The following is a 24,297-nucleotide window of genomic DNA, read 5'->3' as shown; positions in this document are numbered from 1 at the left end:
TAGAAAAACATTTAAAAAATAGGAAGAGAACCACAAAGATTGTCTGGGAGGCTCGGGTGGGTGTAGCTCTCGACATGACTTTGAATTCAGTTTTTAAAAACTGACTTGGCTTTTAGTTGTCAGGGGCCCTTAAGAGAAGGATGAAGAGTCTGATGCACATTGAGTGTAAGCCTGTTCTTGACACGCCATGAGTCTGCTGTCACTGTGTGTGTGTGTGCACATGCACATCACTGAGGAACCCTCGGTACCCCCAGCCAGGCCAGGGAGAGAAAGAAGTATCATCTGCAAGAGTCGGCCCAGCCAGAGGAGGGTTTCAGTGTCTCACCACTGATGTATTTTCCCTGTGTTGAGGACTGGGGAGCTGGTTTGTAAAATGGGGACAGTTTAACAGGACTTGGAGGCAGGATCCTAAGACTGACAGAGATGCGCTTGTTAGAGATGAGTGCTCCTGTAACGTTTTCTTCCCCTACCCTTTCCCTCCACTTCCTGTTCTCCTAGGGCAGCTAACTCATCCCTTCCTGCCATCCCCACACACCTTCCTTCACCCCCAGAATGTATAACGGCCTGGTCTACACTAGGAAGTTAGGTTGGTATAACTACATTGCTCAGGGGTATGAAAAATCCACACAACTGCGTGACACAATTACACCAACCTCACCCTGGTGCAGAGAGTGCTAGGTTAATGGGGGAGAATTCTCCAAGCTACTGACTCTTGGGGAGATGGATTACCTGTGCCAATGGGAGAACCCCTCATATCGGTGTAGTTAGCATCCTCACTGAAGCACTGCAGTGTTTCAACTGTAGACAATGGGGGGGGGGGGATGATCCCAGAGCAGATCTTTTTGGAAAAACATCCGATTGTGATTTAAAAATCTCTATTGATGGCAAATCTATCATGAGCCTTGGTAAATTGTTCCAGTGCTGAATTACCCCGCACTGTTAATTCAGACTGGAAATAACATACATTTTTGTCTAGCTTCAACTTCTAGCCATTGGTAAATTGCACTGATGCATTTCTTTGAATCTCAAGCCAGCTTTTTTTCTGTGTAGGTATATGTACAACACTTGTAGAGATCTGAAGTGTTGGCTGCTGCATGAGACCCGCTGGGGGCCATTTCCATCAGGATCAAACCACAAGCCTCCCCCCAAATTTTCCAGGGATGTCAACGCTGCATATGCCAGAGGGCTGTTGGCCCCTCACTGAAACTTAGTTGAGTTTTTGGTTGGCCCTCTCCCAATACCAAAAGAAAGGGGAAGGGCCGAAGAGAAGTCAAGATCCTGAGACTGTCCCAGAGGTCAATGAGGAGGAGCCAACACTGTAGGCTATCCCAATTGACAGGATAGGCAGACCAATAAGGGAGTCAGGAGCCCGGGGTCCCATCCTCCATGTGAGGGGAGCCAGAGCTGGGCAGAGCTAAGGGGAGAGCAGCAGCAGTCCGAAGCAGAGGGGCCTGAGGAGCAGCCCAGAGGTAGAGCTGGGAAGCTGGATTATTCTGGAGGCAGGGCAGCACAGACCAGCCGCTCTGACAGGGAGCCAGGGCTGTCCTGCAGTGGGGAGCTATGGGGCCAGAACCGTGACAGCGGGCGCCGGCTGTGCCACACACAACCCTGCAGCCAAGTGCGGTGAGTGGCTGGGGAGAGCAAGGGGGCCCTGGGCAGAAGCTCAGTGCAGGGACACATCGCCAGACAAGAGCTTTGCAGGCCGGACTCAGAGTGGGATTGTGGCCCCGATGAAGGGTGGGGAGGTGATGGGGAGAAGCGTCCTGTCCCCTAGCTCCTTAGGGCATGTGGCCAGAGCAGGGTCTGACCCGTGGTGTCACCACAGCCTGGGGCGGGTGAGGAACCAGCTGTGTGCGGTGTCCCTGTACCCACAGGGCAGGGTCCCTGTTCCTTTCATCTTTCCCATGTTTGTCCTAATTTTTCTTAGCTGTTTGGGCCAGGGAAGCAGCTGCTGTGAGAGAGCACCCTGCTGTGGGGACACCCCAGCCCCTGTCTTAAGTGACCACAGCAAGGCCGGGGGTTCAGCCCCCCAGGAATCCTGGGCCCAGCCTTGTGGGGGTGACGAGGGCCCCACCTCATGGCAGAGTGGAAGGGGAGTCCTTGAGGCCAGGCACGCCTCTGGGAAAAGGGAGCGGGAGCGAGGACTCAGATCCTGTCACTAGCCAATTTCTCCAGGGTAGTGCGGAAGCCAGGAAAGTTCCCCACACATAGGTGCTGGAACTAAGGGTGCTGGGGGTGTTGCTGCACACCCTGGCTTGAGGTCAACGAATGGCTACGCAGGTGGTGTCGGAGAGAAGGCTTTGGATTCTTTGACCTTGGGATGGTGTTCCAAGAAGGAGGAGTGCTAGGCAGAGACGGGCTCCACCTAACGAAGAGAGGGAAGAGCATCTTCGCAAGCAGGCTGGCTAACCTAGTGAGGAGGGCTTTAAACTAGGTTCACCGGGGGAAGGAGACCAAAGCCCTGAGGTAAGTGGGGAAGTGAGATACCAGGAAGAAGCACGAGCAGGAGCGCATGAGAGGGGAGGGCTCCTGCCTCATACTGAGAAAGAGGGGCGATCAGCAGGTTATCTCAAGTGCCTCTACACAAATGCACGAAGCCTGGGAAACAAGCAGGGAGAACTGGAAGTCCTGGCACAGTCAAGGAATTATGATGTCATTGGAATAACAGAGACTTGGTGGGATAACTCACATGACTGGAGTACTGTCATGGATAGATATAAGCTGTTCAGGAAGGACAGGCAGGGCAGAAAAGGTGGGGGAGTTGTACTGTATGTAAGAGATCAGTATGACTGCTCAGAGCTCAAGTATGAAACTGCAGAAAAACCTGAGTCTCTGGATTAAGTTTAGAAGTGTGAGCAACAAGGGTGATGTCGTCGTGGGAGTCTACTATAGACCACTGGACCAGGGGGATGAGGCTTTCTTCCGGCAACTCGCTGAAGTTACTAGATCGCACGCCCTGGTTCTCATGGGAGACTTCTATCACCCTGATATCTGCTGGGAGAGCAATACAGCGGTGCACAGGCAATCCAGGAAGTTCTTGGAATATGTAGGGGACAATTTCCTCGTGCAAGTGCTGGAGGAACCAACTAGGGACAGAGCTCTTCTTGACCTGCTGCTCACAAACCGGGAAGAATTAGTAGGGGAAGCTAAAGTGGATGGGAACCTGGGAGGCAGTGACCATGAGATGGTCGAGTTCAGGATCCTGACACAAGGAAGAAAGGAAAGTAGCAGAATACGGACCCAGGACTTCAGAAAAGCAGACTTCGACTCCCTCAGGGAACTGATGGGCAAGATCCCCTGGGAGAATAACATGAGGGGGAAAGGAGTCCAGGAGAGCTGGCTGTATTTTAAAGAATCCTTATTGAGGTTACAGGGACAAACCATCCCGATGTGTAGAAAGAATAGTAAATATGGCAGCCGACCAGCTTGGCTTAACAGTGAAATCCTTGCTGATCTTAAATACAAAAAAGAAGCTTACAAGAAGTGGAAGATTGGACAAATGACCAGGGAGGAGTATAAAAATATTGCTCGGGCTTGCAGCAGTGAAATCAGGAAGGCCAAATCACACCTGTAGTTGCAGCTAGCAAGAGATGTTAAGAGTAACAAGAAGGGTTTCTTCAGGTATGTTAGCAACAAGAAGAAAGTCAAGGAAAGTGTGGGCCCCTTACTGAATGAGGGAGGCAACCTAATGACAGAGGATGTGGAAAAAGCTAATGTACTCAATGCTTTTTTCGCCTCTGTCTTCACGAACAAGGTCAGCTTCCAGACTACTGCACTGGGCAGCACAGCATGGGGAGAAGGTGACCAGCCCTCTGTGGAGAAAGAAGTGGTTCGGGACTATTTAGAAAAGCTGGACGTGCACAAGTCCATGGGGCTGGATGGGTTGCACCCGAGAGTGCTAAAGAAGTTGGCGGATGTGATTGCAGAGCCATTGGCCATTATCTTTGAAAACTCATTGCGATCGGGGGAGGTCCCAGATGACTGGAAAAAGGCTAATGTAGTGCCCATCTTTAAAAAAGGGAAGGAGGAGGATCCGGGGAACTACAGGCCAGTCAGCCTCACCTCAGTCCCTAGAAAAATCATGGAGCAGGTCCTCAAGGAATCAATTCTGAAGCACTTAGAGGAGAGGAAAGTGATCAGGAACAGTCAGCATGGATTCACCAAGGGCAAGTCATGCCTGACTAATCTAATTGCCTTCTATGATGACATAACTGGCTCTGTGGATGAAGGGAAAGCAGTGGACGTGTTGTTCCTTGACTTTAGCAAAGCTTTCGACACTGTCTCCCACAGTATTCTTGCCAGCAAGTTAAAGAAGTATGGGCTGGATGAATGGACTATAAGGTAGATAGAAAGCTGGCTAGATTGTTGGGCTCAACGGGTAGTGATCAATGGCTCCATGTCTAGTTGGCAGCCGGTATCAAGTGGAGTGCCCCAGGGGTCGGTCCTGGGGCCGGTTTTGTTCAATATCTTCATAAATGATCTGGAGGATGGTGTGGATTGCACCCTCAGCAAGTTTGCAGATGACACTAAACTGGGAGGAGAGGTAGATACCCTGGAGGGTAGGGATAGGATACAGAGGGACCTAGACAAATTGGAGGATTGGGCCAAAAGAAATCTGATGAGGTTCAACAAGGACAAGTGCAGAGTCCTGCACTTACGACGGAAGAATCCAATGCACAGCTACAGACTAGGGACCGAATGGCTCGGCAGCAGTTCTGCAGAAAAGGACCTAGGGGTTACAGTGGACGAGAAGCTGGATATGAGTCAACAGTGTGCCCTTGTAGCCAAGAAGGCCAATGGCATTTTGGGATGTATACGTAGGGGCATTGCCAGCAGATCGAGGGATGTTATCGTTCCCCTCTATTCGACACTGGTGAGGCCTCATCTGGAGTACTGTGTCCAGTTTTGGGCCCCACACTACAAGAAGGATGTGGAAAAATTGGAGGGAGTCCAGTGGAGGGCAACAAAAATGATTAGGGGACTGGAACACATGACTTATGAGGAGAGGCTGAGGGAACTGGGGATGTTTAGTCTTCAGAAGAGAAGAATGAGGGAGGATTTGATAGCTGCTTTCATCTACCTGAAAGGTGGTTCCAAAGAGGATGGCTCTAGACTGTTCTCAGTGGTAGCAGATGACAGAACAAGGAATAATGGTCTCAAGTTGCAGTGGGGGAGATTTAGGTTGGATATTAGGAAACACTTTTTCACTATGAGGGTGGTGAAATACTGGAATGCGTTACCTAGGGAGGTGGTGGAATCTCCTTCCTTAGAAGTTTTTAAGGTCAGGCTTGACAAAGCCCTGGCTGGGATGATTTAATTGGGGATTGGTCCTGCTTTGAGGAGGGGATTGGACTAGATGACCTCCTGAGGTCCCTTCCAATCCTGATATTCTATGAGGTGGTTTCCATTATATACAGGGTTTACAGCTTGGTTAAATGGCTCTCAGCACCCCCACTATAAAAATTGTTCCAGCCCACCTGTCCCCACAACAGCAGGACCATTCCCCCACCTACACAAATGAGGCTACGTTATTAACACTTAAAATAGCAGTGAAGATCCAGCAACTTTGCTTTTAACTGCAGAGCTACTCAAATTCAATCCCAGATTCCCCTAGAGGCTTTGACTCAAGCTGCCAACCCAAAAGACGACTTGCCATGTCTTTGGCTATTTTAACCTGAGATAGCTGACACAGGTTAGCTAACCTGATCTAAGAACAGTGTAGAGACACCCTGAGAGAGCACAGTTAAAAGACCCTCTCACCATGCAGTTCCTGCTGCCGCAGGGAACCAACTGGAGGCTGTCTCAGCAGGCCCAGGTCCCTGCAGGACTGCTTTTCCTTTGTTCTTTCCAAGATTTTTTTTTCATGGAGGGATGGGGATAGAATGGGGCAGATTCTTTTTTTCCCCTTTTTGTTTCCTTTATTGTCTAGAAGTTAGATCATGGGATCTGCTACAGCCCCTCTGGAATGCCCTGGGGAGCAAAGGGAACATAGCGGCCTGGGATTGCCCCACCATAGATGACTCCTGGGGGGTGTTCCCAGCAGAAGGAGGTGTGGCTGGAACACTGTTGTACTCTGGCTACTCCTTGCTGCTGGAATAGCTGCTAGAGGAGATGAGTAACCAGACAGACAGAATTTAAAGAAACCCTTTAACTACATACACTGCCCCATACACTCACTCTCTCTCTCTCTCTCTCTCTCTCTCTCTCACACACACACACACACACACACACACACCATTTGTCCCCCACACTCCCCATTCCTCCCCTCCTCACTCCCCACCCCAGAAGCACCAGAGAGGATTTTTACTGCTTGGCCTGAAATTCCTGTGACATTTCAGCCCACACAATTGCCAACAATTTTTCTCTTCCATGTCCCTGAGGGAAGAGGCCCTCTTCAAGCTCCCTGTGGTGTTTAGATCTTGCTTGTAATTATTAGAATTGGGAGCACTCGCTGTTGGGAGTCTGAAAGGACAGGAAACAGGAAGGAGCGGGGAGGAGTTGAGAGGCTGGGAGAGAGCTACAGAGGGTGCAGCAGCAGCTTGGTAAAGAGGTTTCCACTTTGAAAATAAAGTCCTGTTGAAGCTTATTAGTACCTTGCCTGGTTGATACAACATTTTGGCGACGAGGATGGATCTTCTGCCTCTGAACCCACCTGCACCCTTTCTGCAAAGCCCAGGTGAGCCTCCAATTACTTTCACTACCTGGATCCATGTGTGTGAGATTTATCTGCTTGCAATCAGTGCTACAGAGATTTCTGAAGTAAGAAAGCATGCTCTGCTAATCCACTGCCTTGGAGCAGAAGGGCAGTGTATATTTTACATTTTTCCCCTTGCAGATGATAAATATGAGACTGCACTAAAGAATTTTTGTGCCAAAAGTGAATGTAGTAGCTAATCGCTACAGATTTCGCCAGCATGAGCAGAAACCAGGGGAAACTATAATGCAGTATATTGCTTCCCTGAGGAGTCTGATTGTAATTTGTGACTTTGGGAATATGGCAGATGAGATGATTAGAGACCAGCTCATTGAGAAAACAACCATGCTTCATGTAAGAGAATGCTTACTTCTAGAACCACAATTTACACTAGAAAAAGCAATAACCATTACTACTCAGATTGAGTCAGCTACAGCTGAAGCCAAAATGAGCATGGATACAGGAGGCACAGTCCAGGCTGTGACTCCTTTGCAGAAAAGTTCATTACCACTGCAGACACACAATTGCAAGAGGAAAACTAATGAAAACCCACCAAATCAGCAAATTCAAAATACAGTAAAAGCACGTTTTCACTGTGGATCCCCACAACACCTTGCAAGCTACACAGGATGTCCAGCAAAAGTAGCTCAGTGCAATCATTACAAAAAGATTGGACATTTTCCTAAAGTATGTTGCAGTAGCCAGTTCAATCAACAGGTGCATGCAGTTACAATACCAGATGTTACTGTGCTGAGCATGGACAAAATTACTACTGCACATATTCTAGAACAGATAAAGTGCACTGTAAACATTTCCGCCGTACCCTCAGGCAAAACCACACTCTATTCAGCTAATGTTGGACACTGGCTCAGCAGTATCTATACTACCCGATTCTATCTATCTGCATTACTTTAAACATGTGCCTCTTACTGAACCCAAACTTCACTTGGTATGCTATTTGAAAAAACATATTCCAGTACATGGCTACCTACCAGTAAGAGTTACTTTTGGTGATTGCTGTGTAACTGCAGAGTTCTACATTGTCCACAAATTTCAGAGTAGCAGCCGTGTTAGTCTGTATTTGCAAAAAGAAAAGAAAAGAAGTACTTGTGGCACCTTAGAGACTAACAAATTTATTTGAGCATAAGCTTTCATGAGCTACAGCTCACTTCATCGGATGCATTCAGTGGAAAATACAGTGGTGAGATTTATTGTCCACAAAGGCACTCCTATCCTTGGCAGAGATTTATTGGCTGCTTTAAATCTCAGGGTAGTTAATGGATGAATTGATCTTCCTCAGCAAAGCACTCTTGCGGTACACACCAGTTTCAGCTGGGACCCAACACCAAGTTGAGGAGAAACTTGGCTGTGCTTATGGATTTCTGCATAAAGTTAAAATGCAGAATAATGTGATGCCTATACGACGGAAGTTACGGCGCTTACCATTTTCAGTCAGGGAAGCTGTTTCAGAGAAACTTAGAAAACTTGTTCAAAAGGACATTATTGAAGAGATCGACTCCTCAGAATGGGTTTCACATATAGTAGTGATGCAGAAGAAGGGTGGAGGCATTTGTCTTTGTGTGGACTTAAGGGAGCCAAATAAAGCTATTGTGATTGACAGCCATCCTTTTCCTCACATAGAAGAAGTATTTGCAGAACTCCGTGGAGCAAAGATGTTTTCTACTCTTGATTTTTAGAGCGCATACCACCAGGTTATGTTGCAAGAAGATAGCAGAGACCTCATAGCATTTATTACACATGAGGGACTATTTCGTTTTAAGCGTGTTCCATACGGTCTCGCATCTGCCCCAAGTGCCTTTCAAAAATGATGTCATTGATTCTGAAGAATCAACATGGAGTATAGTGTTATCTGGATGATATTATCGTGTTTGGAAATACTTCTGAGGAGCATGACAATAACCTGCTGTCTGTACTAAACTGTATCAGCACAGCGGGCCTCCAGCTCAATAGGTCCAAATACAAATTTAGACAAACTGAACTCTCCTTTCTGGGGCATACAATTTCACAGGCTGGACTAAAACCTGATCCAGATCATATCCTGGCAATTTCAAATGCTCCTCCTCCAACAGATTTGCAAACCTTACATTCCTTCTTGGTTCTTACCTCCTGGTATGCAAAATTTATTCACACTTATGCTTCTGTCATTGAACCGTTACGGGAATTACTACGGAGAAGTTCAACCTTAGTGTGGACAATGGATGCACAAGCTACTAAAATGGAAAGATTATTATAGAACTGTCTTGAGCACAGAGGCTGCAGGGATAGTGAAATATTTAGAAAATTGCCACCTGTAACACAGTTTTGTTTTTTTTTATTGTAGGTGGTGCTACAAGATGTAATTTGTTATTAGGATTTTAAATATTTATGTATGGCTTTTAAATCTACAAAAAGCCAGCACCGTCCAACTTACTGTAAACAAAGCACAACACAAAATCCCTGGAATGCCCCAAACTACTACACGTAGGCCAAGGTTTCCTGAGAAACACTAGGTTATTTATTATTTGTTTGTTTATTGAGTTAAGCAGCACCTAGAGGCTCCAAACAGGTTCAGTGGCAGAGTTGGGAAGAGACCAAGGCACAGTGATGAGCTGCCAAAATCTTAACAACTGGTTCCCTCCTCACCACACGAGGGAGTCATTGCCCACCCCCGCCCCCCGGGACTCCTGCCCCATCCAACTCCCCATGTTCCTTGGTGCCGCCCCCCCAGGACCCCTGCCCCATCCACCCCCTCCCCTGACTGCCCCCAGAACTGGACAGGAGGGTCTCGTGGGCCACCGTAGTGGGTGCCCACCCCACCTCACCTTTAAGAGCCAGAGGCGCCTTTCAGGGGGCAAGGTGGGGAGTCCCAGAGGTGCTTACCTGGGGCAGCTCCCAGGAAGCATCTGGCAGGTCCCTCTGGCTCCTGGGGTGGGGGAGCGTAGCTAGTGGGGGAGCAGGGGGAATGGCCGCTCCCCGCACTGATCACATCAAAAGTGGTGTCTTAGGCACCGACTCCATGGGTGCTCCAGGGCTGGAGCACCCACGGGGAAAATTTGGTGGGTGCAGAGCCCCCACCGGCAGCTCCCCACCCCACGCCCGGCCCCAACTCACCTCTGCTCCGCCTCCTCCCCTGAACGCACCGTCCCCCTCTGCTTCTCCGCCCACCCCAGCTTCCCGTGAATCAGCTGTTCGGCGGGAAGCCTGGGAGTGCTGAGAAGCAGGCGGCGGCTTCACACTCAGGCCGAGGGTGGCAGAGGTGAGCTGAGGCAAGGAGCAGTTCCCCTACGTGCTCCCCCTTCCCCCTCCAAGTTACCTGCTGCGGTGTGGGCGGCCCTCCTCACCCCCCTCCCCAGCTCACCTCCACCTCCCTGGGCCTGAGTGCGAAGCCACCGCCTGCTTCTCAGCTCGCCCCGGCTTCCCACGCGAACAGCTGATTCACGGGAAGCCTTGGGGGGGGGCGCGCGGAGAAGCAGAGCGGGACGGCGTGTTCATGGGAGGAGGTGGAGGTGGAGCGGAGGTGAGCTGGGGCCAGGGGTGGGGCGGGGAGCTGCCGGTGGGTGCTCTGCACCAACCAAGTTTTCCCCTCGGGTGCTCCAGCCCTGGAGCACCCATGGAGTTGGCGCCTAAGTTGCCACTTTTGGCCGGTTAAATTTAGAAGCCCTTTTAGAACTGGTTGTCCCTCGTGGAACAACCGGTTCTAAAAGGGCTTCTAAATTTAACAACCGGTTCTAGTGAACCGGTGCAAACCAGCTCACCACTGCCTAGGCATACTGTGCCTTGCCTACTACACCATGCAGCCTATCATGCAACCTCTGCTTCAGACACTGTTTTGTACAGCATTGTTAGAGGGCTTATTCCTTCACCTTCTCACTTCTGTGGTCCTTCTCACGTAAACAGAGAGCAACAATACCCGAAGTCCGAAGGTGCAAACAATTAGATGTTTATTGGGATGAATTTCCAGCAAGCTTAAATCCAAGTTCCTTTTTCCTTATTTTCAAATCCCAACTTACTTCCTGTTTGCCCCTAATTTATATAGTAATATTCTCAGCTATACCTCAACCAATCATTTTACTGAAATCTACCTAACCAATCCTATCATATTGTAACATAATTTTCTAACCAATTATATCCCACCACCCTAATTAACTTACACCTAGCAAAATTAATTATACAGCAGACAGAAACAATTAACAATAGAAAAGTGGGTGCCATAAAGATAAAATATACAGAAATGAGGGTTTCACAACCTCAACTATTGAGAAACGATTTTTTGCCAGACAGGATGCTATCAAATTAAGTTTTCTTTAACTTTCTTTATCTGGTGGTGATAGGAATACAATCCTGTCCTGATAATGCCTAACAGCCCAATAGCACCTTATTTCAATATGACTGGTTTGGAATGTGGGGATGTGACCATTTGCTTCCCAGCTTATGGCTACCTCTGCTGCTTAGCCAGAGATCTTAGCGTAAGAAGAGGGCCTCAGATTATACCTCTATAACTAGCTAAATGATAAACATATATGTAAATTCTTAAAGTATAGGCCTTTACAGACAGAGCTGAATATCTATATCCCACCAAACATTATTTTTTATGTCCTTATGAAATATTGCGTAAGGGAATTTCTCTCTGTGGCATGTTGTTCTGAAATTCTCCGGCTCTGTTGTACTCATTCTGATCCATTTGTCCTGTCATGTTCAGGGGCACCTAGAAGAGAATAGAATTAAAAAAAAACAACAAATTTATGAAGAAGAAACCCCATGGCTGTAGGGGAAGCACTAATGCAGTGGACTCGTGGCTCTCCCCTGCTTTCATTCTCTGGGCTGCTTTGTAATAGAAATCTTCTCTAGAGTCATGTCTGTGCTCAGAGGTGACCTGTACCTGCTGATAGTGGGGGGACACAATTTAAAGGTTTGGCCGCCCCCCAGAACAGCTCAAGTCATGTCCTCCCTTACCCTCAGTCTCCTCTCCCTCCATCTCCCAGCTGCTCCTGCCTCTCCCCAGGGCAGAAATCTGGGGGGAAACACATGACTCCATGTGCCCCAACACACGCATCACCTCTGTCTGTGCTATACAACTGTAGTGCCATGGTATAGACACTCCCTACAGCAAAAGACAGGGTTTTTCTGCTTTTGTAGGTAATCCACCTCTCTGTGGGGCATAGAATTCTTCTGTCAACCTAGCCATGTCGACACTCGGGATTAGATCATTTTAACTGCAGCACTGTAGGATGTGACTTTAGATTGACTTAGCTTTTAAGTGTAGAACAGTCTTCAGATATCTAACTTCTCCCAGCATCTTGTACCTCAGAATAATGGTCCTGAATCTCCACTGTATTTTCCTTGAGTGTAAAGTGGATGTAAATTGTTGACAAGTCAGACTGCTAGTTTTTATGTCCACTTTGCACTTGTCTGAATGACTATGCAAGAGGCATAGGATAGCTCCCCAATACACCAACCTCTTCATGGGCCACCTTGAAGAAGAATTTCTTGACAAAAGCACCACAAATCCAATGAAATACCTGAAATTTATTGATGACATTTTCATCCTCTGGACAGATGACTTAAACTCCCTTGTAGATTTCCACCACAATTTCAACAATCATTACCCATCCATTAAACTCTCTCTGGAATACTCCCACACCAGCATCAACTTCCTGGATACCACGATCAGCTTCAACAATGGAATCCAAACAGACAACCATATACATATAAGAAACCCCTGGATCACCACACCAACCTTCATAGATCCAGTAACCACCCCAAACACACCAAGAAGTCTGTTTTCTTCAGCCAGCCACTCAGATACCTCAGACTATGCGCCAAGGAGAAAGTCTGGGATATAAACCTTAAACTCAAAACCACCTTCACCAAACAAGGACACACCACCAGAGAAGTAGATTGCAACATGGGACTGGCCACTCAAATGCCTCGAGAGAACCTGCTTCAATACAGAAATAAAACCTGCTCTGACTGCATACCCCTAGTTGTCACCTACCACCCCACAGTGGAGCCCATATAGGGTATCATGAAACAACAACAACCCATCCTCAATGGGGACCCCATCCTGAAATAAATTTTTCCTGAACCCCCTCTTCTGGCCTTCAAACACCCCCTCACAACCTCTGCAAGCTCATCAGCAGAAGCAAGCTCCCCACAGACCAGGACGTATCAACTCAAAGCAGCATCAAAACCTGCCAGAACAACAGATGCAAAACCTGCAAATATATCTCCACTGCTACAGTGTTCAACACCCCCCACAATGCAACGTTCAAGATCTATGGGTCCTACACATACCTATCACAACATATAGCATACCTCATCCAATGCATTAAATGCCCCAATAACAACTATGTGGGTGAAACTGGACAATCACTAAGCTCTCGAATGAACTCACACAGGAAAATGATAAAAGACAACAACCTATCACCTGTGGGTGAACACTTTTCACACAACGATAACTCCATATCTGTCCTATCATGCCTCATCTTCAAAGGAAACCTGCACACCACTTTCGAAAGAGGAGCCTGGGAGCTTAAATTCATAACTCTGCTAGACACTAAAAACCATGGACTGAACACAGACACTGGTCCATTCATGGCTTATTACAACAACCTATAACCCATTAACAACTCCCCATCTGTTTCCTCCCCTTTACTTTCCTCCTTATGACTGGAGGGGACACTTCACCAGCCACTTCACTTGTTAATGGGCCACTTCACCTTGAATGGTCCCATGAAATATGTATTAACTACTTATCCGAAACAATCTGTTCCACCCTGTATTTAGCTATGACACTCTAAGTACGTTTCCCAGACATAAGGATGAGCTCTGTGTAGATCGAAAGCTTGTCTCTCTCACCAACCAAAGTTGGTCCAATAAAAGATATAACCTCTATGCAAGGGACAAGCAGTGGCCAACCAAGCCTGAGGCTTCACTCTGCAGACCACTACCCATCATGCAGTACTGATGCAATAAGTAAAATACATTAAGTACAGCATACTGCAAAATATCGCTGTGTATAGAGTTTTCGTACTGAAAGCTCCCCATGTGCCTTACAAACTATGGCATCAACAGTGCTTCTTCAGGGACACCAGCACAGCAGAGGGGATAAGGCGGTGAATTGCCCATGTTGGGGTGCCTGGAGGCAGAATACTCCAGACATGTTAGGGGGAGAAGAGGGCCTTTCTGCACCTTGGAAAAGATGAAGCCCGTGCCCCGCTCACTGCTCTCTTGCTGGTATGCAGAGAGGGAAAAGAATAAGATTTAAAAATTAAAATACCCTTTTTTGGGGTTTATTTTTTCACCCCAAAAGGAGAAGTATGAGAGATTCTGTGAAGTCCACCAGAAACTTCATTATTTCTATTGATTTTCCATGGAAGGTGGTCAGATGCTGTGGTGAGGGACAGCAGTATAAAACCGTGAGGTGCACAGTTCTGCTAGAAACAAGCCCACTTTGGGGTTGCTAGCACTGCTGCAGCTTTAACTGCTGCCACTTGATTAATTTGGCTGCTCATGCTGGGTACAGCACAAGTGGTTAATCATATCTATGATATGTGCTGTACCCAGCATGAGCAGCCAAATTATAGTTGTTGGTTGTGCATCTGACACAGGATGCTCTCCAGTAGCACCTCAGAGTTACAGATACCTCGGGAATGGAGAATGTTCGTAACTCTGAACAAAACATTATGGTTCTTTCAAAAGTTTACAACTCAACGTTGACTTAATACAGCGTTGAGACTTTACTATGAAGAAGAAAAATGATGCTTTTAACCATCTTAATTTAAAAGGAAACACACACAGAAAGGGTTTCTTTACTTTGTCAAATCTTTTTTTTTTTTAAACATTCCCTTTATTTTTTTAGTAGTTTACGTTTAACACAGCACTGTACTGTATTTGCTTTTATGCCCTCCCCCCTCGCAGGCTGCTAGAGCTGTGGCTCCAATCCGAGCCAGAATGTCAACACCACAGTTAAATGGCTCCTTAGCCCAACCCAACTGGCACAGGCCAGCTGCCGGTGTCTTATTGTGGTGTAGACACACCATGAGGGGCTACATTGAAAACTGGACTCCTCAGGCCCCTTCAGAGACACTGCCTGCCCTGTTGTCAAGGTAACAGGAAACCAGAGGGAGGAAGTTCTCTAGGAGAGGTTCTCTGGCCTCTGATGTAGGACGTCCAGGTACATTGTCATAAGAGTCCATTCTGGCCTTCAAAGCTTTGACTCTCAGGCTACCCCAGGAACTGCATTCCCAGCCCAGCCCAACTCCTCTGACAACTGGCCCTAATGAAAAACCAGCTGCCATTCACAGGCTGGGACCTGCCTATGAGATTCCCCACCCCCACCAACCCCATTAAGCAATGTGCCCTGGCTATCTGGTTTTCATTTTCTATGGACACTGCTGATCTAAAGCTAGTCAGTTTCAGTGATTTCTACTACAACAATTAGGGCCCAAGTTTGAAAGGACACTGTAATCGGTGCCAGCATTTATCTGTGGCTGCAAGTTACAGGATTTAGCAATTTACCTACCTGATGATCCCTGTCCCAAACCCTAGGAACCGCAGGAACCTTCCCCGCCTTCTGTTTAGTGCAGGTGGAGCTACCATGCCCCAAGAGAGGCACCTCTGAGCGATGAAGATCTAGTTCTTTATCGCTGTCGGACTTTGTTCCCTTCAAGCCCGGGCACTCAGATGCTGTGGATCTGTCTTGGTGAGGTGAGCCCCTTCCACAAAAGTGTAACCAGTCCACCCCTCTTCTCCAAAATCTTCTGAACAGTCCCGCTCACCCCCTGCCACATGCATGCCAAAAACCAAGGAAATTACCACCAAAACACATCCACAGCCATCAGTTAAGGCTGCCTAAATGACACCTCCACACATGCAAGCCCTTAAAGGCAGGGAAAAAATTGTTCACTGTCCATAGCATCCATCACTGCACTAACCACTCTCACTGACAGATTCCAGCTGTCCACCAGGAAACTCCCAGTTTAGACAAACACACACCATTCCTGTAACTGACACCCTAACACAGAACCCTGAGGCCAACTGCAGTAATTTGAATATATAATGACTTGAGCATCAGAATATGTGATTTCTCTCCAACACATAAGAGAAAGTCTGAAAAAGTCTGCATTAGAGTGTGAGTTGCGGGACTGGTGTGTGCACCAGTTTCCCGGTGGATGGCTGGAGTCTCAGTGAGAGAGGTTAGTGCAATGATGATTCTTATGACAAGTGAACAACGTTTCCCTTCACTGGTTGTTTGCCTGCTTCTAAGGACTTGTACATGAGGGATCAGCAAGGAAAGCTACCTTACTGAGGTCAGAACATGTAGGGATAAAGTGAGAAGGGCTAAAAGTCAAGTAGAGTTGGACCTTGCAAAGGGAATTAAAACCAATAGTAAAAGGTTCTATAGCCATATAAATAAGAAGAAAACAAAGAAAGAATAAGTGGGACCGCTAAACACTGAGGATGGAGTGGAGGTTAAAGATAATCTAGGCATGGCCCAATATCTAAACAAATACTTTGCCTCAGTCTTTAATAAGGCTAGTGAGAATCTTAGGGATAATGGTAGCATGACAAATGGGAATGAGGATATGCAGGTAGATATTACCATATCTGAGGTAGAAGCAAAAAACTTGAACAGCTTAATGGGACTAAATCAGGGGGCCAAGATAATCTTCATCCAAGAATATTAAAGGAATTCGCACATGAAATTGCAAGCCCATTAGCAAGAATTTTTAATGAATCTGTAAACTCAGGGGTTGTACCATATGACTGGAGAATTGCTAACATAGTTCCTATTTTTAAGAAAGGAAAAAAAACATGATCCGGGTAACTACAGTCCTGTTAATTTGACATCTGTAGTATGCAAGGTCTTGGAAAAAATTTTGAAGGAGAAAGTAGTTAAGGACATTGAGGTCAATGGTAAATGGGACAAAATACAACATGGTTTTACAAAAAGTTAGATTGTGCCAAACCAACCTGATCCCCTTCTTTGAGAAAGTAACAGATTTTTTAGACAAAGGAAACCCAGTGGATCTAATTTACCTGGATTTCAGTAAGGCGTTTGATACAGTGCCACATGGGGAATTATTAGTTAAGTTGGAAAAGATGGTGATCAATATGAAAATTGAAAGGTGGATAAGGAATTGGTTAAAAGGGAGGCTACAGCGGGTCATACTGAAAGGTGAACTGTCAGGCTGGAGGGAGGTTACCAGTGGAGTTCCTCAGGGATTGGTTTTGAGACCAATCTTTTTATTACTGACCTCGACACAAAAAGTGGGAGTGTGCTAATAAAGTTTGCGGATGATACAAAGCTGGGAGGTATTGCCAATTTAGAGAAGGACCGGGATATCATACAGGAGGATTTGGATGACCTTGTAAACTGGAGTAATAGTAATAGGATGAAAATTAACAGTGAGGAGTGTCAGGTCATGCATTTAGGGATTAACAACAAGAATTTTAGTTATAAGCTGGGGACGCATCAATTAGAAGTAACGGAGGAGGAGAAGGACCTTGGAGTATTGGTTGACCACAGGATGACTATGAGCTGCCAATGTGATATGGCCTTGAAAAAAGCTAATGCGGTCTTGGGATGCATCAGGCAAGGTATTTCCAGTAGAGATAAGGAGGTGTTAGTACTGTTATACAAGGCACTGGGAGGAGAGGTAAATACGCTGAAGGGTAGGGAAAGGATACAGAGGGACCTAGACAAATTGGAGGATTGGGCCAAAGGAAATCTGATGAGGTTCAACAAGGACAAGTGCAGAGTCCTGCACTTAGGACAGAAGAATCCCATGCACCGCTACAGACTAGGGACCGAATGGCTCGGCAGCAGTTCTGCAGAAAAGGACCTAGGGGTTACAGTGGACGAGAAGCTGGATATGAGTCAACAGTGTGCCCTTGTTGCCAAGAAGGCCAATGGCATTTTGGGATGTATAAGTAGGGGCATTGCCAGCAGATCGAGGGACGTGATCGTCCCCCTCTATTCGACACTGGTGAGGCCTCATCTGGAGTACTGTGTCCAGTTTTGGGCCCCACACTACAAGAAGGATGTGGAAAAATTGGAGGGAGTCCAGTGGAGGGCAACAAAAATGATTAGGGGACTGGAACACATGACTTATGAGGAGAGGCTGAGGGAACTGGGGATGTTTAGTCTACGGAAGAATGAGGGGGTATTTGATAGCTGCTTTCAACTACCTGAAAGGGGGTTCCAAAGAGGATGGCTCTAGACTGTTCTCAGTGGTAGCAGATGACAGAACAAGGAGTAATGGTCTCAAGTTGCAGTGGGGGAGATTTCGGTTGGATATTAGGAAAAACTTTTTCACTAGGAGGGTGGTGAAACACTGGAATGCGTTACCTAGGGAGGTGATGGAATCTCCTTCCTTAGAAGTTTTTAAGGTCAGGCTTGACAAAGCCCTGGCTGGGATGATTTAATTGGGGATCGGTCCTGCTTTGAGCAGGGGGTTGGACTAGATGACCTCTTGAGGTCCCTTCCAACCCTGATATTCTATGATTCTATGATCTCATCTGGAGTACTGTGTGCAGTTCTGGTCTCCCATGTTTAAGAAGGATGAATTCAAACTGGAACAGGTACAGAGAAGGGCTACTAGGATGACCCGAGGAATGGAAAACCTGTCTTATGAATGGAGACTCAAGGAGCTTGGCTCGTTTAGCCTAACCAAAAGAAGGTTGAGGGGAGATATGATTGGTCTCTATGAATATATCAGAGGGATAAATACTGGAGAGGGAGAGGAATTATTTAAGCTCAGTACCAATGTGGACACAAGAACAAATGGACATAAACTGGCCATCGGGAAGTTTAGACTTGAAATTAGACAAAGGTTTCTAACCATCAGAGGAGTGAAGTTCTGGAATAGCCTTCCACGGGAAGCAGTGGGGGCAAAAGACCTATCTGGCTTCAAGATTAAACTCAATAAGTTTATGGAGGAGATGGTATGATGGGATAACATGAGTTTGGCAATTAATTGATCTTTGACTATTCATGGTAAATAGGCCCAATGGCCTGTGATGGGATGTTAGATGGGGTGGGATCTGAGTTACTATGGAGAATTCTTTCCTGGGTATCTGGCTGGTGAATCTTGCCCACATGCTCAGAGTTCAGCTGATCGCCATATTTGGGGTCGGGAAGGAATTTTCCTCCAGGCAGATTGGAAAAGGCCCTGAGGGTTTTTCACCTTCCTCCGTAGCATGGGGCACGGGTCACTTGCTGGAGGATTCTCTGCACCTTGAAGTCTTTAAACCATGATTTGAGGACTTCAATAGCTCAGACATAGGTGGGAGATTTATTGCAGGAGTGGGTGGGTAAGATTATGTGGCCTGCATTGTGCAGGAGGTCAGACTAGATGATCATAATGGTCCCTTCTGACCTTAAAATCTATGAATCTATGTCACTTAGGTAGCCTTAACTGGTGGTGATGTTGTATTTAATGGTAACTCTTTCTAGGTTGGTAGCATGTAGGGTAGTGGGGAATACTCACCTGTTCTCCTGCATCATTTCCATTGCCATCTTTTATAGGAGTAAACTGCAAAAGAAAGACGCTTGTTAACTGGGTGCCATGGGGGAATCTTTCTTTTTCGGCATTTTGTTTAGGGCTGGTTGCGACAGATGCCCATTTCCTAAATATCCTGGGCAAACCTGATTGAATTAAGTTAAGTCTCACTGTATTTATGTACCACCATGGGCCAGGGTTTGTCTGTAATTCCATAGGGAAGGGGAACCAGGACTGTCAAGGAACTAAGACCAGTGGGGTGTGACACAAAGGCTATTTTTTGCAGTGCACTCCTCTTGTCAGGGCTGACATACTCACTACACCTCACACTGGTGCAGTGCCACCCAGAGGATTCAGGGGGGCTGGGACAAAGCAATTTCGGGGGCCCCTTCCATAAAAAAAAGTTGCAATACTATTGTACTCTGTGGGACCTGGGGCAAATTGCCCCGCTTGCCCCCCCCAGGCAGGCTTGCACTGGTGTCAAGATACTTATTTAAAAGGTGACATGTAACATTGTTTGAAATCTACTGACACACTGGTCATTAATTTCACTGTGAAATGTTTGTAACAACTCTGTAGGTGAAATTATGAAATTACTCTCTGATAACTGTGTATTGGAGACTGCAAACAGACAAACGAGATAAAACACTGCATATTGCTGCATGGGGGCGTTTAGCGAGCCTGTGTGGTTCCCCACCGCCCCGGAGAGGGATGAGTCTCTCTGGATACCAAAGTGGGCAGAGCCAGCGAATCCTGCACCTGCTCCCCAGAGGTCAAGGCACAGGACAGGAAGTATAAAAGCCTAACTCCAGAGCTCACTAGAGGAGCAGCCGCCTGAAAGGCCAGATGCCTGCGGCCTAGCTCTTGGTTGGGAGACCCCGAGAACCGGTGGTGGACCCAAAGACTGGCCTGACCTGGTGACACCTGACACTGACCAGAGCCCGGAGGAGCTGTCAAGCCTCCCTTGCCAGTTACCCTGAGGAGCCCATGGTATTTGACCCCCCGGAGGACATTGTCCGGACCCAGGTACCTCTAGAGAGGGAGTTAGGAAGTAGCCCAGGGGCAGCTGACCCTAGTCTGGCTGCAGCACTGCCAGAGCCTATGTCAGTGTGTTGTGGCCAGGATCCCCACCGACTCAGCAGCAGGCCTTCTGCCGCTGCTAAGGCCCCGGGCTGGAACGCAGTGGAGTGGGTGGGCCTACATCCCCCCGCCACCCAACTTGTGGGTGGCAGTCTCCCCCTCTCCCAGGCCCCTCTGAGCCAAGGGCCTGGGCTTGCTGTTTACCTGCCTTTGCTCAGCCCCTGCCTGAGACTCTGAGCTACTGACGCTCTGTTGCCCTGCCCTGACCCAGGAACGGGGCCTGCTAATTATATAATAGTTGCTCGGCTCCTGCCTGAGGTCCTGAGCTCGTGACTCACTATTGCCTGCCGATCGCGGGCCGGGCGTGAATAACTGTTTGTGTTTGCCTCTACTGCTGCCACGGTGAGAGACTCCTGCGGCCAGGCTAATTCCCTGTCAACAACCGAAAGGAAGTACCGAGGCGGTGTGGTTCCCTGCCACCCCAGAGAGGGACGAGCCCTGGCCAAACTCCTGTACAGGGCAGTTCTGGTAAGGATGTGCTAGAACAATGACCAGCTCTAGTTGTATTTATAGATGTCTCACACTGAGATTGACTCCCCCCATGGAAGCTGGGCAAGCTCCAGTGTTAAAGAATGAGACAGAACAAGCTGCTAGTGAGAAGGTATACAGCGGCCAGCCCACAACGCACACGGCGATGGTGACTTGGTTCATGCAAGTCCTTGTGTAGTGCTCACCAAAGTGCAAATGGCTGCTGCTCAGCAGTGGGAGTGGGAAGCAATATCTTAGGTTGGTCCTCACAATGTGCTTATGACCAGAGGCGCCATCTTTGAGTTGCCGGGGAGTGCTCAACCCCCACTCCGCCCCAGGCCCCGTCCCCACTCCACCCCTTCCTTTAAGCCCCCATCCCCACCCTACCTCTTCCTGCTGCCGCTCTGCCCTGCCTCTTCCCATCCCGTTCCACTGCCACCCACTCCCCCAAGTGTGCCCTGCCTTCGCTTCTCCCCCACCCTCCAGTGCCTCCTGCATGCTGAACAGCTGATCTGCAGGGGGTGGGCGGCCCTGGGGAGAGGGGAGGAGCTGATGGGAGGGCTGCTGGTGGGTGCTGAGCACCTACTATTTTTTCCCTGTGGGTGCTCCAGCTCTGGAGCACCCATGGAGTCGGTGCCTGTGCTTATGATGCTAAAAGAGATCACACAGAGGTACAGTCATGTGCCATCAGCATTAGCTAGTAAGACACAAAGCAAAGAGAATAAACTCAATCCCACTCATCCCCACACCAACCAGAGGCTGTTTTCAGGAGGCTGTTTCTAAGCTTGAGCCTGAGAATTCATCAGGACGACTAAATATTATGAGAGAGGCTAAATGCTAGAGAGGGGTTGCTGTGCTGTGCCTACAAGGGGTGCAGCTCAGACCCCTCAGCCCAGGCAGATGGGGTCCTAAGGCAGTCTTAAACCACTTTGTGCCCTCTGAATGTCAGTCTGCTCTCTGGACTGCAGAGGCTCCCAGCAGCACTTCAACAGAAAAGTGGATGAAGCTCACAACCCCTCCGACTCCACTTGGTTTGCCCCATTCATGTACTTACTATTTTATGGTAAAACTTTTCCATATCCAAAAGGGAAAATGCAAAATGGATGCAGTTGTTTGTGAGACAGTGGTATGTTGTCTCAGCATTCAGCATGTCCTCTACCTTCTTCTGGAAAGCGTCTTTATTGATTCTTCGTTTAAGTCTCAAAATCTGATATTCCCCCCTCTCTCTTTCCATAGCTTTGATTCCTTGTTTGTGGACGATTCCTTTAAAAGAACCAATAGCATTCAGTGGCCTGTTAACATTCTCTGTGACGTGACAGGAGACAAATATGAGAGAGACGGAAATGTGTGCATTTGCCTTCCTAAGAGGTACAGATCCAATATCATATGAGGTAGAGTGACCATCTGTCCCCGTTTTTAAAGGGACAGGTTTTTGGGGGGGGGGGGGGGGGAATTTTTCTTATATAGGCACCTATTACCCTCCGCCCCTGTCCCGTTTTTTCACAGTTGCTATCTCGTAACTCTAATAGGAGAGATAGGATCACTGGCAGGATTGGCGCTCAATGTGCACAACAAAACCGCACTTCTGAAACAAAATATGAAATCCAGTAAGTAAAACCCAGCAGATGGCCTGCAGGACAAAGTGGGACACTACATAACTCTGGACCTCTCCTATTTCCATTGTTGTGGTGAGTCACATGATGCCAACCTAGAGAAAAGCCATCCTGATTGCTCACTTGGCCTTTCCCCATCCTCCCACCTTTATCTGTTCAAAACTGTGTCTAGACAATAGGGATCCTCCTTAAAATAAAACCTAGCATGCATTATGGCTGAAATTTCCAAAGCTGCTTAAGGGATTTGGATGCCCAGATCCCATTACCTTAGGGGATTTGGATGCCCAACGCAGCTTTGAAACTCTCACCCTGTATTATATATCTGGCTAGTCTCAATATCTTTCTTGAAAAATAAATTAAGATCGTCAATCAAACCAAAGAAGCCTTGGAATTTGGGCTCAAGGCTCTCTATCGAGCCAAGCAAAACTAGAGATTAAGGCCCATCTGCCCTCTTAGCTACAGCATCACACTTGAACTTGGTGAATTGGTTTTCTGTCCTGACCCCTTAGTCATTTTCAGTGTCATGTCTTTCCAGGATACTGTCCCCTAGTCTGTGAAACCCCTCATTCTTTGTTCCTAGATATCGGACTTAGCATTTGGCTGTATTAAAAACACTTGTTCAAATGAGCCCATTTTACCAAGTGATCATCATTATTTACTACTCCACCAATATTTTTTGTGCATTGGTGCATCTTGGTCCCTCCTATTCTCTGCTTGGGGAACATCATAGTCTAGTCTCTAGAGGGCTAAAATAGTTTGCTCTAATTCTGGTTGTTGGGCTTGGGATGGGAGTGGCTGGGTGGTATTTAGTGGCTTGTGATATATCGGAGGTCAGAATGGATGCTCTCGTGGTCCCTTCTGGCCTTAACCACTATGAAATGTCTTATAGAAGTTTAAGTATTGTGACAGGGTCGGCCCAGATGGCTAGAGGAAAGTGATAAAAGGGAGATATATTAGCCCCAGATTAAGCAGGTTCCTTTCCCCTGGGCGGTTCCAGAACAATCAGGAACTTGCTGGAACCAATTAAGGCAGGCAGGCTAATTAGGATACCTGGAGCCAATTAAGAAGCTGCTAGAATCCATTAAGACAGGCAGGCTAATCAGGGCACCTGGTTTAAAAAAGGACCTCACTCCAGTCAGTGAGGGGCATGCAAGGAGCTGAGAGCGAGAGGGCATGCTGCTGGAGGACTGAGGAGTACAAATGCTATCTGGCATCAGGAGGAAGGTCCTGTGGTGAGGATAAAGAAGGTGTTGGGAGGAGACTATGGGGAAGTAGCCCAGGGAGTTGTAGCTGCCACACAGGTGTTACTCAAAGCACTGTAGACAGCTGTGATCCACAGGGCCCTAGGCTGGAACCTGGAGTAGAGGGCTGGCCCGGGTTCCCCACATTCCCCCAACTCCATATTGGATACAGGAGGAGTTGACCTGGACTGTGGGTCCCACTAGAGGGGAAGGTCCCTGGCCTGTCCCCCAACCCACTAGGTGGATAAGCAGAGACTGCGGGGATTGTTCTCCTTCCTTTTCCCCATGCTGGCCAGTGATGAGGTTAGCTGAATGAGGTTAACAGGTTTGAGCCACTAGCAAAAGTGGCCAAAGTGAGGGCTGCCATGAATCTCTGAGGCGAGCAAATCCGCCAATAAGCGCAGGACCCACCAAGGCAGAGGAGCAACTTTGTCATGGTATATTATGTCCACACAGTTACTTTTATCAGCCAAACTTGTAGTCTCATTAAAAACAAACAAACTGTCTCATGTTTACTTGATAAGTTCTATTTTCCATAAAACTTTTTTGATTGGCTTAATTATGCTGCCATCCTTTAATTCTCTACAGATTGCATCATGTGCAGGCCTTTCCATGACTTTTGTCCAGGATCAATG

General features: G+C 47.5%; 1 protein-coding gene across 2 annotated transcripts in view; it reads right to left on the bottom strand.

The window, feature by feature from the left end:
- Positions 1 to 10,621: 10,621 nt before the first annotated feature.
- The window catches only part of LOC140917905 (uncharacterized), a 31,592-nt gene continuing 17,916 nt past the window's right edge, over positions 10,622 to 24,297 (bottom strand). For both annotated transcript variants that reach the window (XM_073361428.1, XM_073361429.1), the window contains 3 exons: positions 21,863 to 22,071; positions 19,189 to 19,233; positions 10,622 to 11,399 (listed from right to left, as the gene is read on the bottom strand). In XM_073361428.1, coding sequence (XP_073217529.1) covers positions 11,292 to 11,399; positions 19,189 to 19,233; positions 21,863 to 22,071 — 362 coding nt within the window. In that variant the 3' untranslated portion in view covers positions 10,622 to 11,291. The remainder of the gene's footprint in view (positions 11,400 to 19,188; positions 19,234 to 21,862; positions 22,072 to 24,297) is intronic.

The sequence above is a fragment of the Lepidochelys kempii genome, chromosome 10 (genome assembly GCF_965140285.1).
Source record: "Lepidochelys kempii isolate rLepKem1 chromosome 10, rLepKem1.hap1, whole genome shotgun sequence".
NCBI classification, from domain to species: Eukaryota; Metazoa; Chordata; order Testudines; family Cheloniidae; genus Lepidochelys; species Lepidochelys kempii.
This window is presented reverse-complemented; position numbering and strand designations above follow the sequence as displayed.